At 41.4% G+C, this 13,224-nt stretch overlaps 1 protein-coding gene across 2 annotated transcripts in view; it reads right to left on the bottom strand.

Moving 5' to 3' along the window:
* LOC107745340 (adenomatous polyposis coli protein 2-like) overlaps positions 1 to 13,224 on the bottom strand; it is a 40,310-nt gene that overhangs the window by 16,142 nt on the left and 10,944 nt on the right. For both annotated transcript variants that reach the window (XM_016559207.1, XM_016559208.1), the window contains exons 2-3: positions 5,375 to 5,533; positions 2,002 to 2,092 (exon numbers count right to left, since the gene is read on the bottom strand). In XM_016559207.1, the coding sequence (XP_016414693.1) occupies positions 2,002 to 2,092; positions 5,375 to 5,518 (235 nt within the window). In that variant the 5' untranslated portion in view covers positions 5,519 to 5,533. The remainder of the gene's footprint in view (positions 1 to 2,001; positions 2,093 to 5,374; positions 5,534 to 13,224) is intronic.

Raw genomic sequence — 13,224 nt, 5'->3', positions numbered from 1 at the left:
GTTCCGGCCAAGGAGGCCGTCTGTGAACTCTCTGCCTGTTCTGTTCCGGCCAAGGAGGTCGTCTGTGAACTCTCTGTCCGTCATGTCACGGCTAAGGAGGCCGTCTGTGAACTCTCTGCCTGTTCTGTTCCGGCCAAGGTGATCATCTCTGAACTCTCTGTCCGTCCTGTCCCGGCTATGGAGGCCGTTTACGAACTATTGTCTCATCCTGAACTGGCCAAAGAGGCCATTTGCGAACTATTACCCTGTCTCAACCCAGTCAAAGAAGCTGTTTCTGAACTCTCTGCCTTATCTGTCACACCTGAAACTGTCTGTCTGTCTGTCAGAGCCAGCTACTCTACGGAGCCCGTTAGTTTTCATAGCCTTACCTTAGTCTAGCCTTAGCTTAGTCTTGCCTTGTCTGTTTCCTCGTGTACTTATCTTCGCCTGTGTATCTCGGATTCCCCCTCTCGTCTTGCTCTATTCTGATACTGTTTGCCCCTGCCTGGACCTTGCCTTGTACCTGGACTTATCCCTCTAGTCTCGCCCTGTTGATCCTGTTCGCCGATTGTAGACCCACGCTAGCCCTAGGATATATTCTTGTGTCTTGCCATCTATATACCTGTTGCCACTATCTGACCCCTGTCTGTCTCTACCATGTCTGATAATAAAGCTTTGCACTTGGATCCGCACGTCTCACGTCTCGTCAGCCCCGTAACAGAAACAGTATGACTTAATGAAATTGATCATGTCTCATGTAATCACTTAGTCACTGTTTTAACTGCGAAAAATGCCTTTTTCTGCCTTTTTCATTGTAAACAATGTCACATAACGTTACATTTAACTTTTACCATTCATAATATAAATATAACATATGAACAATATTATATATTTTTTATATTTTCACTTAACCTTCATTTATTGATGAAGCTGCATTCATCATTTAATATGTTAAATATTAAAACAGTGTAAAACGTTGAACACTGTAGAATGCAAAATTGATATAAAAATGCCCGACGTGCAGTTTAAATGTTTGTGTACAACATTTTTGTTTTCTTGATTATTATATAAAAAAATAAATAGCAATGTAATTTAATAGCTTGGATTTAACCTTTAATATTATAGTAATGTACCAACCGACAGGGTTCCCTGTATAGTTTATAGTTTTCCTTAAGAAAATGTACATGTACTGTACCTGATATACAGTTTATCCAAATGATATTGAATCATACCAAGAGCTTGTGAACTGAAATCAAATTGAATCGTGAAATCTTTGTCAACTGCCAAGCCAACCAAGAATCATAAATAGAACTGAATGTCCTTAAAATGATTCAGTTTCAGGATTTTTTTAAAACTGAATGAGAATCAGTTGTCTGTTTCCATCCCAGCTTGTCACTCTGATATATGTTATACAGTTGCCAGGACAATTATGTGAATTGATTAATGCACAGATGTATGCACCCTCAATGACCCAAAGAGTACATCAACAATTAAATGGCTTTTATTTTAGCTAATAGAAGAAAATTCACATTGACTTAGATGCTGTGGCATGTCCTCAATACAGTGTTATTGAGTGTTCAGTGTTAAACTGAAAGAGTTTAGCAAAATATCTCATGACTGTTGTGCAGTTCTGATCTGCAATTACAGGACACGTTTGGTGCAGATAAACTGCACCCAAAGAAGCATTAACCAGTTAGATTAACCAGTTCAATCCACTGTGTGCGACAAAGACATGTAACCTTTGGTGATTTGTTTAAACAGACTGTTTAACTTCAAATTAAATTTGACTGAATTCTATGAACAATGTATACAGAAATCCGGGTTAATTTTAGTATCTGTATAATTCTGTGATATTTTTATGGTAGTTAATCATAATTTTTTTGGAACATACCTTGTTCATTTATCAAAAGCATCATTAAATAACTAAAGAGTAAGAAATGAATATATTACAGTTAAGATAAATGCTACAGTTAAATGAATTATGATGGCTATGTAGAGAAGTGACTAGTTTTCCTGCAGTACCTTTGAGCTGGTCCAGTACATCAGTTCTGCCTGAAGAGGCAAGAGTTCCGGCCTCCTGCTCCAGTTTACTCTGCAGCTGCCTCAGAACCTCCTATTACAGCAAAAAAAAAACAACAAAAAAAAAAAATAAGCAGCCAATCGTCTTTTGTTTTCCAGTGGAGTCCAGTTGTGCAAAAATCGAACTCTTGTATTTCAAAGAAAAAGAGAAATTCTCATAGACGCTTCTCTCATATAGAGAAAGCAGATGACCTAATCTTTATAATGTATGTATTACTCTGTTTGAGGGGAGAACTGACTGCGAGAATGAAACAATTTGGCAGGGATTACACGCAGCATCTGGGCATGTGGGCCACAGTGGAATCATGGGATATTGAATATGACCCATGTATCATTTATAATCTCATGAAAGCATTTGCTGAATCAGTTTCAATCGATGATTTTGTGTAGCGAATGGCTTAGAGCATTTCCACTGCATAAACAAATGAACGCTTAGAGTACGAGCTGTATTTTTTAAAATGGATCGGTAAAGGTTAGTTCACCAAAATGAAAAATCTGCTTTCTTTTACTCACCCTAATGTTGTTTGCATTTCTTTCTTCTGAAGGAACACAAAAGATGATATTTAAAAAAAAATTTTCAATGTTTCTTTGTTAATACTGTGCAATGAAAGTCAATGGACTCCAATTTTGTTTGGACTCCTGCAGCGTTCTTCAAAATGTTCTTGTTCATTTGTGTTAAACACAATAAATAAATGGCTTAATGCAGAAGGGAGATATCCAACACATTTTAGTTATTATATACACTACAACACACTAGCTTGGGGTTGGTAAGATTTTTAAATGTTCTTTCAAATGTTTAATGCTCACCAGGGATGCATTTATTTGAATAAAAACTACAGTAAAAACAGTAATATAGTGAAATACAATTTTACTTTTATTTAATTTGAGTTATTTCAGTACTTCAGCATACATCATTTTTATTTAATTTCTTTTATTTTCTTAAATGTGTGTATATATATAGTATTTATGGAGTTTTAGCTTTTAGTTTTAATTACTTTTTCTTATTTGTAAGTCGCTTTGGATAAAAGCGTCTGCTAAATGACTAAAAGTAAAGTAAAAGTAAAAGTAAATATTACATAACATATTTTATTGTCATTTAACAGACTTTAAAATGGCATTTATTTTTGAGATAGCTGATATTACAGCAGCCATTACTCCAGCCTTCAGTGACACATGATCATTCAGATATGCTGATTTGATGCTTCATTTCCTACTATCGCAGTTGAAAGTGGTAGTTTATATTTGAAATAGAAATTTGAAATTTTGATTTGCAATTTTCTTGAATTAGATTTTTTTTATTACACTGAAACATTTTAAATGTCTTCAATGGTCACTTTTGATCAATTTAAACCATCCTTGACAAATAAAAGTATTAATTTATTTAAAAAAAATAAAAAAATAAAATACTGACCCCAAACTTTTGAATGGTAGTGTAAATACAATGCATTATTAACATTTGAAATAAATAGCTATCTCTAAGTCAAACAAAAATTGACAGAACAAAGCTGCTGATTCCCAATGAGCTCTTCAGGGTTTTTATTCCCTATAGGATTAATGTCTCCATTAAGCAGTTAAACTGACACATGAATCTGCTTCTTTCAACCTACACACAGTCTTTTAATTGTATTTCCTCATCTGATGAATTTCAGTGCCATCTTCAGTGAATTCATGTGGTTTGTTTGTGTGATTTCATGCGCAGAATCACTTAATATGAACAGGAAAAAGACACTCCCATTTTACTGGAAGTCGAAAGCTGAACCGACATCAAGCTCATGTAACACATCAAACATTCTGCAATTTAAGACTCGGAGTCAATAATAAAATTAGCTCCATTGTCTAATGGTTGCCTTCTCTGCTCAACTGAGAGCTGTAACGGGCAACAGTGATTTAAAATGTGCTCAGACATCATAAAGCTTAGAGATGCTGGACATTCATCATTAGAGTCTCCAGACATTTTGTGGAAAGTGGGTCACGGCAGAGACAAACGCATGCAGTAGAGGCTCACTCCTCACCACACAGATCTACCCTTCACACTGCTCAACCAACAGTATTATAAAATATTTATGTACTTCATACATATTAGAATAGTAGAAAATATCAAAACTATCACACATTCCGAACAGACAACATTCCAAATTAATAAATGTGTTTTGATGTTTAGACTGTTTTACAAAGTGTTTTTCTAAAATAAATAAATAAATACATTTTAATTATTTGAAATGCATATGAAAATTCTAAATGTCTCAAACTCAAAGCATTCTCCACAGTCCAAAAAGACACTTTACTGAAACTAAGCCTTACCACACAAAGGCAATGTTTATTCAGAAACAGGCCCATCTAGTTGATTAAATGACGTAAATAAATTTAAATATGTAATATTTTATTGCTATCTCTTGCATCTCATTAGTTTTTCTTTGGTCTTATATATAATATAATATAATAACAATACAAGAGCAAACTGTAAAAATCAGCCAATTACTGGCTGTTCCTGGCATGGTTATTAAAGGGGTCATATGATGCAAATTTTTCCTTTCTCTTTGGAGTGTTACAAGCTCTTGGTGCATACGCATAAACACATTTCATTACACCAAATACACAAAATAATGTTCTTTTTAGCAGCATCATATGACCCCTTTAACTCAATCTAAAACCATTAAAAAAAATTATAAATTATGTAATATATATATATATATATATATATATATTGATTATATTTGGTTATATACATATGTGTTTGGTTAAAATACATTTTTTTCTATCCCAGTTTTATTTAAAAAGACAACTAAATCAAGCTATTTGTATGCTGGTTTTCTAAAGACTGCAAATTATGTTGCTTTGTGGTTCTTTCAAAACATTGCTTTTTTGGATAATTCAACAAGTCAACTTGTCAGATGTCAGATGATACACTTAACTAATAGGCCTAAGCCTTTTACTAGAGAACTGACCAGTTTGGTCAAACAATAAAAATTTAAGAGGAGTGCAGAGTAAATAGCAAACCTGCCTGTAAACTTTTAAAAACGGCTTGATTATTAGTTGTGCAATTGTGCTTGGTGAAATGGCTTCACTTTAAGGTCTACATCATTCTCAAAGATTATCCTGACCTTCCTGACCTTGCAACCTTACCCATGACAGCTTCGGTTTTATGCTCTGTTATGTAAATTTAGAAGCATATACAACACATTCAAGCAAAATCAAAGATCTACTATCAGGCCTAACTCCAGCTCATGGACCATGTTCATAATTGGGTGGACCAGGCCTCCTTGAGGAGCCAAGGCTGTCCTTTTAATAAATTTGTTATAATCTGAGCTTCACTCACCTTCATGTCAGAGGTTTCATTCTCCAGCTTGGACAGGTGGTGTGAATTGTCCTGAAGCTCACGGCGCAGGTGAGAGTTCTCCTTACGGAGATCCTCCACCTGCCGCACCAGCTGGTCATAGGAGGCCGTTGGGTATGACATCATCACTCGATGGGATCCCTGAGAAGGTCAGAGGGCAGGGATCAGTCAATGCAATAACATCCCTAGGTTCATTATGAATTCAGTCTATACAGTGTGCAATCAGCAGTACATTCTTGGAGAACCCCACTGAAAAAAAACAAAAACAGTTCATACGCCTTTGGAAATTGGTATCTGCTTTTTTTGCTGGTTCAAAGTAGAAATAATAGAAACAGTCCCACATGTTGTAACAGTTTTAAAGTTTTTGTCAAAGACCTTTTTTTAAGTTAGTAAATTGATTAAATATACAAACTACCCCAAATCTGCCTATTATCTGATTGGTCAGTTTATTTATAGTTTTTTAATCTATCGGCTAGATATATTATTTTCTAAAAAAAAATAAAAATAAAAATAAAAAACTGCAGAAGGTACTTGATCAAAAAAAGAAAGATTTACAATTTTTAAGCTATGACAGGGTGTAGGAATTTAAAATTCTTTACATTACTATTCTACACTCAAAAAAAGTGAAACGACTGGGTCATATATGTGTGTGTGTGTGTGTGTGTGTGTTTATTATTTAGTCTACCAGTTCTAATCAGCCTGATCAAGACAAACATCTGGTAGTCCAACTACTGAACCATGTCAGCCAGATTGGACCAGCTAGGACCAGATAACAACCCAAAAATGGGTAAACAATGTCTGGGGTGTTGTCAGGGCTCTTGACCTCTCAGGAATATTTCATTCTGCAGGCAGCAAATGTCACAAAGGTGAATTAATCAGCTGTCAAATTCAGTTTAGGCCTATTTCATATTTCATCAGTGTTCACACTTAACATGCCTGAATGTACTTCCTGTGGGGCTTCAGGTCAGATTGTCCACTATTAAAGTGAAAACTCATATAAAGCCTTAAAGAGCAAGTGAGCATGTGTAATATTGGATGCAGAGAATTATTATTTTTTTTATCCTCAACAGGGCGACTTAAATCATGCCCTTAAATCGTTTTTAATCATGACAGCTGTTACAGTATGAAACATTACTTAATGTATGTACAATCCAATGTGTTTCCTGGAAATTCAGATGAGAAATAACGTCTCTAGGTTACGTATGTAACCCTAGTTCCCAGAGGGAACAAGACGCTGCGTCGAACGCTTTGGGAACACCTTCAGCGTTACCACGCTCTGAATCACGTGTGTAATCAGTCCAATGGATGGGCGAGACATCACGGGCGGGGTGACGTAGAGACCAGGGAGCTTAAAAGCACGTGCGGTGGATACAGCGCCAGCTTCTGGTGGAATGAAGGAAGCGCAAGGGAGAGGGGAGATCAGAGGACTCAAGGTTATGGATAGCATCCCGATCCACCACTTAGCATAAGTTTCTTCTGGCCGGAGGCCTCAGCCTCAGCGCACCATGGAAGAAACAAGTAACTAGTGGGTCTCTCCCGAAAGACAGACCACCGAGAGGGACGTGGTAAGCAGCTAGGGCCGCCACGAAAACCTTCAAGGTGGAGTGGAATAACCCTGTGGAGAACCGTACCTGCAAGAACTTCAGCACTGAACCAACTGGGCAGTTAACTGGGTCGAGCTAGCGGTAGCCGCGTCAAGAAGTGAAGGTTCACTTCAAGGAGTACAGTTTCCTCGTGGAGGGAGCTCTGGACTGGAGAATGGTCTCAGCAACCTCAGTTGAGAGACCGGCACTTATGAGCTGTGTCCCCTCAGGGGTCACATCCACAGTTCCAAAAACTCTAAGTGGGGGGAAGGCCCCGCCTGAGAGAGGAGATCCCTCCTGACGGAGCCGTCGAAAAGGGAAATAAGGTCCGAGAAGCGTACTCGGCCCGGCCAGACCGGGGCTACCCGTCCGGTGCACTCTCTCCAGAACTCCGGGGAGCCGAGCTATCGGGGGAGGCATACAGACGAAGCCTTGGCCATGTCTGCTTCCAGATGAGCTCCCAGGGGCTCTGGCGAGCGAAGGCCTCAATAACTCTCTTTAGCGAGAGGAGACCTGACGACACTCGCAGAAACGGTTGAGCTCTTGGAGCGGAGGCCTCAGCATGACAACTCTCTAAACGGAGAGGAGGCCTAACTACACTCCACACACCGGACATCTTGTAAGGAGGTTCACCTAGAGCCTACCACTCACAGATGATGTCCTAGCGGAGCTCTGACGAGCGGAGGCCTCAATAACTCTCTGTAGCGAGAGGAGACCTGACGACACTGGCAGAAACGGTCAAGCTCTTGGAGCGGAGGCCTTAGCATGACAACTCTCCAACGAGAGGAGGCCTGACTACACTCCACACTCCGGACATCCTGTAAGGAGGCCCACATAGAGACCACCACTCACTAATACTGTCCTAGCGGAGCTCTGGTGAGCGGAGGCCTCAAAAACTCTCCGTAGCGAGAGGAGACCTAACAACGCTTGCAGTGATCGAAAGGAGGGCCCACACAAGGATCTGGTGCGCCAGCCTGTAAAGGGGGTGTGAACACAGACCTTCCTGGTGGTTGATGTAAGAAACCACCGCTGTGTTGTCGGTGCACCCAACACACGGTGGCCTCTTAGGTCCGGGAGGAAGTGTTTCAATGCTAGAAACACGACCATCATCTCCAGGCAGTAGATACTCTACAGACCGCAGGCTGGGGGCGGCCACTCATGACCGCACTCAACCGGTGAGGGAGGCATCCGTCGTTAGCATACGCGATGACAAGGAGCCCTGAGACAAAAACCAAGGCTTTCTCCACCTGTCTAAGGCACGAAAGCATCGCCGCCTGAACTTGATCATGCAAAGTGGGTTACCCCTCCGGGAAAACCCCTTGGTCTTGAGCCACCACTTTAGGGGTCTCATGAACAGCAGGCCAAAAGGTATCCTGTTGGACGCAGCTGCCATCAGACCCAGCAGTTTCTGAAACTGCTTGACAGTGAGTGACTGGCCTTCTCTCACTCTCGCGACTGCTATGAGGATCGACTCGAAAAACGTGCCTGCATCACGGTCGAATCCCACACAATGCCCAGATAAGTGTTTCTCTGTAATGGAGAAAGCACACTTCTCTTGGCTTTCAGTCTTAACCCCAGCTCTTTCATATGGGCGAGAACGACATCTCGATGCCGAACCACCGTCTGCTCCAATTGAGCCAATATCAACCAATCGTCGATATAATTCAGTATGCGGATGCCCTGGAGTCGCAATGGAGACAGAGCAGCATCCACATACTTGGGGAAAGTGCGGGGTGAGAGTGCAATAAATGGCTGCGAAAGGAAGAACCCGGTATTGGTAAGCTTCACCCCCAAAGCGAACCTCAGGAACTTCCCGTGTTGAGGAAGGATGGTAAGCATGCGTCTTCAGATCCATTGTGCGAACCAGTCCTCGGACCTGATCTGAGACACGACCTGATCTAAAATAGGACACAATCACCCCTGCAGAGAATCGAGCCTACAGGAACTCCAGCTCTGAACCGACTGTGCAGTGAACTGGGTCAAACTGGCGATCTCCGCACCAAGAAGTGAAAAGTTTCCACTTCAGGGTGTACACCCATCCTTCTTTGGAACAATGAAGTACCGCCCTCTCTGCGCGAGGAGGCACCACCTCGATGGCCTTCCTCAGGAGAGTGTTTACTTCCTGTTCCCTTACCAGAGCCTGCAGTGTGCAGGAACCATTGTGAGACATTTGGCAGAAGTCTCCACGCTGCCAGAAAGTCTACTAAGGGAATCAGTCTCTTGAGACTGACCTCTGGTGTACTTAGAGTTCCTAGGTTGGTGCCTTGAAGCGGAGAACCGGCAGGGGACGGCCAATCTAGCTGTTCTAGAGACCTCCTTGGAGGTAGCGAGCCTCCCAGAACCGCTACGTTTCCAGAAGCTCTCGGAAGCTGAGAGAAGTGCTCGCTGGAGACCGCTGTGCCCTGAAGCACCAGAGGTGGCAGGGTTGACAGAACGATCTCCTGAGGGCACTGAGGAGAGATGGGCACCCTATGATGAGGTGTACACCACTCTACTCCAGAGGGGCCTGCCCTCAGAAGTCCTCAGCCATGGGCATCAGGACTTTCTTTGGCCGAAGTCTCCATTGAAAATGACGGTCCTCAGACCCGTCATCTCCTCAGAAGACTTAGACTGACACAACCAGAGCCTGCTCGGGGCAGGACCCAAAGAGATACGTATCGCAGGGGCTCCCATACAGCCAGGTGACCCACTAAGGGAACCAGTCTCTCGAGACTGGCCTCTGGTGTACTTAGAGCCCTGAAGCACCGGAGGTGGCAGGGTTGACAGACCGATCTCCTGAGGGCACTGAGGAGACGGGCACTGTATGATGAGGTGTACACTGCTCTTCCCGAGGGGCCTGCCCTCAGAAGTCCTAGGCCATAGGCGTGAGGACGTTTTAGTCTAAGACTATCCAGTGAGAATGACGGTCCGCAGATCCGCCTTCTGTTTAGAAGCCTTCGGCCCCAAATGAGGAGCTGGACCTCATCACTCTCCACAGAGGAAGAGAGGTGTGCTCTCACATGAGAATTTTTTTTCCCAAAGAGCTCACTGCATTTAGAGAGAGAGGGAGGAGAAAGGGTGAAGCATATCTCCAGTCCCTACCGAATAATATAAATATATATATATATTATATATCTAACTTCTCAAAGCCAGATGAATACATAATTTAATTTCCCAGAATTAAATGTAGCCAAATAACCAGACAAGTAAACACGGTCTGATTATGATAAAAAAATGAATATAGAGAATCGTCAATGACAGTATTAAGTGTTGCGAGTCACAATTTTACAATGCATAAGACTTTCTTCCCTCGAGAAGAAACGTCAGCGGGAGCAGAGCTAAACATCCAATGTAATGTTCCCTTTTTTTTTAGGGACATTTACAGAATGAACACATGCCAGCCCCTTCAAGAGCTGACTGTGCGTGCTCTGCTCCAAAACAGACTACACATAAATTGCGTGCATCCTTATTTAGTGAGGGCAGGAGAACGAGCGATCCAAAAGCAGTCTGCTCATATGCAAACAATATCAATCTCCTTGGAGAAAGATAGCTGCAGCAGCGAGCTCTCACTCAAAGGGGGAAAAGATCTCAGCGCGGGCCTCTGAACACCGAGAGAGAGTGCTAGATCTAGGGAGTGCAGGCGGAGAAAGGGCAAGCCCATCTCCAACCCGTCCGCGAGATCCATGTTCGATCCCCGCGATCTCAATCGCCACCATGCCTCAGCAGCAGCGAGACTGGAACCGCAAGATCACAAGCACGGACACACTCCTCGAAGCGTGCCCGGCGGGAGCGTTGGCAGCGGGCAGAAGCACAATCAGCCCCCTCGAGAGCTGACTGTGCGAGCTCCGCTCCCAAACAAACAACACATAAACTGTGTGTATACCCACCCGTAACGTAGAGCGGGCAAGGAGGAACACACAGTCTAAAATGCTGTCTGCTCTCGCCCTTAAATGCTTGTCTTTCGCCTTTGACATGGCTTATGCTTTTACTGGGACAGACAACAATAAATAGAACTGACACACACAGAGTGCTTCGCTGAATGACAGAAGCTGCCGCTGTATCCACCGCACGTGCTTTTAAGCTCCCTGGTCTCTACTTCACCCCGCCCGTGACGTCTCACCCATCCATTGGACTGATTACACACGTGATTCACGCTGAAGGCGTTCCCAAAGCATTCGATGCAGCTCGAGTTCCTGAAGGGGAACCAACTATACAAAAACCAAAACTATTCTAAACCCTGGGTAAACAGAACCCGGGGTTACTCTTAAGTATGTCCAACTTTATCTGTATGCAGACAGTATACTCGCATAGGGAGTGTATACCATACAGCAAATTGCTCAACTGCTTGATTGCTCGTATTTTTGTAAAATGTAAACTATGTTATCTGAGTTTAATCTGCTGAATGTGACAAGGCATGAAGATATTAAGAATGTTCAAACTGATTTTCTGTAAAACTGCATTGAAAAGACATGTTTTGTGAAAAGGACTATACAAATTTTACTTGACTTGAATTTACATTCAGCCTCACAAAACAAACACAGCGTTTTTGAATACAAAAAAACAAACAAAAAAACGCACAGCCACGTCTGGAATACACAATGAAAGCAAAGTCTGCCTTTAAGCTTGTGGATGATCAAGTTCCAAAAAAATCATCACCAAGCCATCTGTCTGTATGAGCAGAGCCTCCTTGCGGTTGATATGACAGGTTTGCATTATTCACGGCTTTGTTAATTCTCCCTGTGACTGGTGCCAGCAGCTCCTCTAACCCTCTTTCACCATCCCCCACTATAGTCCAGATCAGGAATACATTAAACATTTCTCTACGCCACTTGTCTTCTCTACTATCCCTTGCTTTCTGTCAGTTTTTCTATGCTCCCATCCCTCCAGTACTAACAGACATTCACATACCCTAAGCACTTCCTTTTTTATCAGTTGTGGCCATGTTTGTAATTGAGATTTACAGCATAGGGGAAGAAAACGGATGTCTGTATTTGTGCTTTCTTCAAACAGAGCTGGGGGATGGAGAGGTTTCAACCTCAAACATTTTTACAGTGGAGTCTACAGCACCAATGTCATAATATAAACCTGCTAACAATATCACCATAGATGACAGTTTAGCACAGCACAACATAATAACGTATGATGCAGCATGCCCATCACAACTTAACACGCCCTAAAATAGTCCAACACATCTTAACACAGTCTAAAACACAGCTTAACCCACCCTAACACAGCTCAGCACACTATATAACATATAGCCCAACACATATTAAAACAACATTAAAAGAGTCCAAAACATCTTAACAGACCCTAACATAGCCTTACGTTCTTAAAGAGTTTTCTTTGCGCACAAAAAGTACTCTTGTAGCTTCATAAAATTATGGTTGAACCACTGATGTCACATGGACTATTTGAAATTGTCAACACGATCAGAACTTCTTGAACACAATCAACTACGTGCCTTCTGTCATCTGATTCTTTATATTTGTTTGCAAGTAAAAGGGCTTTTAGTATAATTCTAAAAAAAAAACGTTCCCCTTCAGGTCATGGTTCACATGTCTTTCTGCTGTATTTTTGTTTTTATTAAAAAAAAATTTTTTTACAGATTTTTATAAAGTAAACATAAAAATTACTTTTATATGAACATTTACTGTACTGCAGGAACTGATATTCACATGCACTTTATATAAGTAGTCTGATATACTATTATAAAGACCTCATTGATACATTACAAACTTAATGTTACTGTTTGGCCATCTAAATATTAGCAACAGTACCAATTTGGATATATGCTCAATTTGGGCCTCTGAATAAAACTAACAGTGGTGAATAAAGTACCTGAAAGCCATACTCAAGTAGGTACCTGCAAAACACGGTACTCTTTGTGTGATATAGATTACGTTTACTATATTAAATTATATAAATATAAAAAGCATACAGAAGCATTTTTGCCGTCTACAATTTAGAATGCCTGGAATTTTAAATATTAATAGACTAATAAATCAATATGCGTGCACTCTGTGTGTGATTTGGTGATATAGCCTACTCGATAATGTCAGATCGCACATCATTACAACAACACTTACCATATTATCGCAGACGATGCTTTATCACACACCCCAGACTCGACTTGAGTGGACAATGAATCATCCGCGGTTGTGCGCGCACTTGTTTGCACATGAGCAAAGGTGTTTTTTAGGAGTCTAACTTGCAAACGCCAGACCACTGATTCGTCAAACCTGCTTTCCTGCAGTCTGTGTTCTTCTGACT

The sequence above is a fragment of the Sinocyclocheilus rhinocerous genome, unplaced genomic scaffold (assembly GCF_001515625.1).
Source record: "Sinocyclocheilus rhinocerous isolate Xijiao unplaced genomic scaffold, SAMN03320098_v1.1 scaffold1730, whole genome shotgun sequence".
Classification (NCBI taxonomy): domain Eukaryota; kingdom Metazoa; phylum Chordata; class Actinopteri; order Cypriniformes; family Cyprinidae; genus Sinocyclocheilus; species Sinocyclocheilus rhinocerous.
The sequence above is the reverse complement of the archived record's forward strand: the minus strand, read 5'-3'. Positions and strand labels throughout refer to the sequence as shown.